Source organism: Grammomys surdaster, unplaced genomic scaffold (genome assembly GCF_004785775.1).
Source record: "Grammomys surdaster isolate TR1022 unplaced genomic scaffold, NIH_TR_1.0 125603, whole genome shotgun sequence".
Taxonomy (NCBI): Eukaryota; Metazoa; Chordata; class Mammalia; order Rodentia; family Muridae; genus Grammomys; species Grammomys surdaster.
This window is the reverse complement of record NW_021620446.1, coordinates 969,639-974,101: the sequence shown is the minus strand read 5'-3', so window position 1 is coordinate 974,101 and position 4,463 is coordinate 969,639. Positions and strand designations below refer to the sequence as shown.

Sequence of the window (4,463 nt, the reverse complement as noted above, 5' to 3'; positions counted from 1 at the left end):
GAGGGAGAGGGAGAGGGAGAGGGAGAGGGAGAGGGAGAGGGAGAGGGAGAGGGAGAGGGAGAGGGAGAGGGAGAGGACAGCAGAACCTGTGCCCATGATGTTTTAGGAACCATCAACCCCACTGTTCAGTGCCAGGGTAACAAAGCCACATACAGTCCACTGACCTGTCTGGGAGGATCAAAATCGAGGCACCCATAGGTGGTAGTTTTGGTTGGTGTGCTGAGTGTTGACACGGACGATGTGGATTGAGGTGTAGAAGGTGTAGACTTTGAAGATGTGGTAGATGGTGTGGAGGGTGTGGTCGTCTTGGGGGGTGTTGGTGTTGTTGGTGTTGAGGGTGTAGGTGTTGAGGGAGTAGATGGACAGGACCAATTGAAGACCTGGAGTTGGCAGTCCACAGAGCAGTTTACAAAGTAACAGGTGTCCCCATAGGTATTGTTGTAGACCAGTTCACCTACAAGGGAAGGGAAGAACAATCTTTACACTATCCAGAGGCAGAGCTAGCCACTAGAACACACTGACAGACGCCCATGGAGGTCATGGGGAGGGACTCAGTGTATTGGGGAAGGGACCTTAGGGGAGATAGCTAGGGTTAGGTGAGGTATGACAGTGATCACCCTGGCATAGCATTAGCAGCATTCAAAGAAAAGAAAGAGACCCAGAGCCAGCACATTTGTGCCATTTCACCACCTGGTACCTGTTTTGGTGCAGATGAGGAACTCATTAGATGCCAGTGTCATGTCCCTGTACTTCCTAGCCTCCAGAACTGCCAGCCAAACAACCCTCTGTTGTTTATCAATCATCTGGACTCAAGTGTTTTGTTACAACAGAAAATGGTCTAAGCCCCACCTCTACTTGTTCTCCAAGCCTTGGAAGAGTCCTGACTTCTGGTTTATGTTCCCAATAAGGTGATGCTGGCCACAAAACATCCACCCATGACCAGCATACAGCCTTCACCCTCCTGACCAAGCTTCAAGTAGGGGTCTGACCCTGGATCTACCCACTGGTAAGAGCAGAAACAGTCTGAGCTTTGTGACTATTAGACATGAACACCATGAATACCTGGACCATAGAACATCTCATCCACAACACAGCAGGTAACTATGGTTTCAGTGATGGGAGACGTGATTGGGGAGGCTGAAGAGAGCGTTCCCCAAGATGAGGTCCTGGTGGTCTTCAAAGTCGTTGGTGTGGTTGGTGAGAGTCTTGTCTGGGTGATGGTTTCCATGGTAGACGTTGGCACAGTGGGTGATGTAGGGGTAGATGTGGAGGGTGGTCTTGTGGTAGGTGAAGTTGTCCCTGTTGTGGTCTTTGGGGATGTGGGTGTGCCTATAGGAAGAGTTCCATGTAGGCTGATGGCACTGATCATCTCAGGTACCACAGTGCTCTACCTGCAGGTCCCACCACTGTAAGATAACACCTGGGTCAAGGAGCCATGATGAGGTGCTAAAGCTTTATATCCCCTCACCAGGATTTGATATCACCATGCACACTGTGTGACTGACACACTGGACACTGGACATCTGCCAGTGCCAGGCTAGCTATTCTCCAAGACCTCTTGTGCCATGCCCAGACAGGAGTGTCTTACACCAGGCCCGACCCTATATAGCCCAGGACTTCCCTGGGAGAGCTTTACCAATGGAGTCCCACAGTGTTGGGCTGCAAAATCTATACTATCTACAATTCATCAATCCCAGGGATCTGACTCAGTAGGCAGAGAAGGCCCGCTTAGGCTGCCTCAAACCACCCAGGGGACTGGCCTTACTGAGCAACAATAGGTCGTGAAGCACAAAGTGCTGACCTCAAGCTTAGGTCTTGAGACCACAAAGCTTCCCTTGCAAAGAGAAGCTCTCCAAAGAGTGGAGGAATAGAGGTGGCTTCACAGTCTGCTTACCTGAAGATGTGGTAGGTCCTGGTGTTGAACCTGGAGGTGAAGGGGGAGTGCTGCCCACTGATGAAGTGACGAATGATGATGTTGTTCCAGGGGATGATGCTGTGGTAGATGTTGCTGTGGTGGTTACAGGGGTGCTTGAAAGGGTGGTGGACTCCGTGGGTGGGAAAGGAGTAGACTGAGAGGTCACAGGCGTCAAGGATTCAGTTGGAGGTTTGGAAGAGGTTGATCCTGTAGTAGGTACTGTGTTTGTAGGGGTAGGGGTCTCTTTGATTGTGGTGGTGGGTATTGGGGTTGGGGTTTGGCTAGTAGAAGTTGAGCTTGTGCTTTCAGTGGTGGGAGAGGTTAAGCTTGCTGTCTCTGAAATGGTGGAAGGTAGGGTTGGAGTCTCTGTGATTATGGTAGTGGGTGTTGAGGTTGGATAACCAATGATGGTGGTGGTAGTAACAGGAGAGGTTGGGGTAGAGATTTCTGTGGTAGTAGAGAATGGGGTTGGTGTCTCTGAAGGAATAGGTGTGGAAGTTATACTCACTGTGGGGGTAGGTGTTGTAGTTGGAGTCACTGTGCTGGTGGGAGGAGGGCTTGGTGTCTGGGGAGTGGTATATTTGGGAGTGGAGGTCTCTGTGGTAGGTATTGGGGTTGTGGTCTCAGATACAGGTGTTAAAGTTGAGGTCTGTGTGGTGATAGGTGTCGGGCTTGGGGTGACTGAAGGGGTGGGAGATGAAATTGGTGTTTGGGTAGTAGTAGATCTGGGAGTGAAAGTCTCAGTTCCTATAGGTGGTGGGGTTGTGGTCTGTGTGGTAGTAGATACTGAGGGTGAGGGCCCTGTAGGGGTGGGTGTTGAGGGTGGAGTCACTGTGGTTGTAGGTGTTGGACTTGGTGTCTGGGTAGTGGTAGATACAGGAGTGGAAGTCTCTGGCGTGGGTGGTGGGGTTGTGGTCTGTGTGGTAGTAGATACTGAGGGTGAAGGTCCTGTAGAGGTGGGTGTTGAGGGTGGAGTCACTGTGGTTGTAGGTGTTGGACTTGGTGTCTGGGTAGTGGTCGTTACAGGAGTTGAAGTCTCTGGGGTGGGTGGTGGGGTTGTGGTCTGTGTGGTAGTAGATACTGAGGGTGAAGGTCCTGTAGGGGTGGGTGTTGAGGGTGGAGTCATTGTGGTTGTAGGTGTTGGACTTGGTGACTGGGTAGTGGTAGATACAGGAGTCGAAGTTTCTGGGGTGGGTGTTGAGGTTGTGGTCTGTGTGGTAGTAGATTCTGAGGGTGAAGGTCCTGTAGGGGTGGGTGTTGAGGGTGGAGTCACTGTGGTTGTAGGTGTTGGACTTGGTGACTGGGTAGTGGTAGATACAGGAGTGGAAGTCTCTGGGGTGGGTGTTGAGGTTGTGGTCTGTGTGGTAGTAGATTCTGAGGGTGAGGGTCCTGTAGGGGTGGGTGTTGAGGGTGGAGTCATTGTGGTTGTAGGTGTTGGACTTGGTGTCTGGGTCGTGTTAGATGTGGTTGTGGAGAGCTCTCCCGTAGGTGTGGGAGATGTGGTCTGTGTGGTAGTAGATGTTGAGGTTGAAGTCTCTGTGGTGGTTGGTGTTGGTGTCACTGTGGTTGAGGGCGCTGGGCTGGATGTCTTGGTAGTGGTAGATCCGGGAGTCAAACTTTCTGTTGCTATAGATGTAGGGGTTGTGGTCTTTCCAATTGTTGGTGTTTGAGATGGAGTCACCGTGGTGGTGGGCACTGGGCTTGGTGTCTGAGTCGTAGTAGATCTAGGAGTAGATGTCTCTGTTACTGTAGGTGTTGGAGATGTGGTCTGTGTGGTAGTAGATATTGAAGTTGAGGTCTCTGTAGTAGTGGATATTGTGGCTGGCGTCCCCGTGGTGGTCGAAGCTGGGCTTGGTGTCTGGCTGATGGTAGATACAGGAGTGGAGGTCTCCGTGATGGGTGTTGGGGTTGTGATCTCGGTGATAGTAGATGTTGAAGTTGGAGTCTGTGTGGTGGTCGGTGCTGGAGTTGGAGTCACTGTAGTTGTAGGAGATGGGCTTGGTGTCTTCGTGGTAGTAGATGTTGGAATGGGTGTCTTTGTGGTAGATGATGTGGTTGGACCACATACTGGATTTAAATAACAGCAGTAAACACTGATCTCATAGTTGAGACACACGGGCATGGGGATGATCCCTCCTATTTTCTGTTCTCCATTTTTGCACACTAGCCCATCTTCTTTATTACAAACCACTATTTGTCCAAGCTGATCAAGTGGAACGTTGGAATACATCACAGCTCTGCAGGAGATGTCGTCTACTCTCCACCCTGGTTTACAGGCACCTTCAGTCGGTTCAAAATCTCCACTTTCTTTGTCGTAGCTGGGTTTTCCAGAATCCAGCCAGCTGGTCCACTTGCAGACCTCAGTGCATGTAGTAGGGGATGAGGTAGTGAAGGTTGATGACGTGGTAGGTGATGTGCTTGGTGGAGTGGCAGTTGAAGTTCCTGATGAAATGGTTGTTGAAGTTGTAGCTGAGGAGGTTGTTGGGGTGGTTGGCGAGGTGGTTGATGGGGTGGTTGATGGGGTAGTTGATGGGGTGGTTGATGGGGT

At 51.0% G+C, this 4,463-nt stretch overlaps 1 protein-coding gene across 1 annotated transcript in view; it reads right to left on the bottom strand.

Moving 5' to 3' along the window:
• Muc2 (mucin 2, oligomeric mucus/gel-forming) overlaps window positions 1-4,463 on the bottom strand; it is a 28,056-nt gene that overhangs the window by 9,103 nt on the left and 14,490 nt on the right. The window contains exons 30-33 of the mRNA XM_028786857.1: window positions 2,437-2,596; window positions 1,895-2,178; window positions 1,063-1,329; window positions 165-454 (exon numbers count right to left, since the gene is read on the bottom strand). Of these exons, the coding sequence (XP_028642690.1) occupies window positions 165-454; window positions 1,063-1,329; window positions 1,895-2,178; window positions 2,437-2,596 (1,001 nt within the window). The remainder of the gene's footprint in view (window positions 1-164; window positions 455-1,062; window positions 1,330-1,894; window positions 2,179-2,436; window positions 2,597-4,463) is intronic.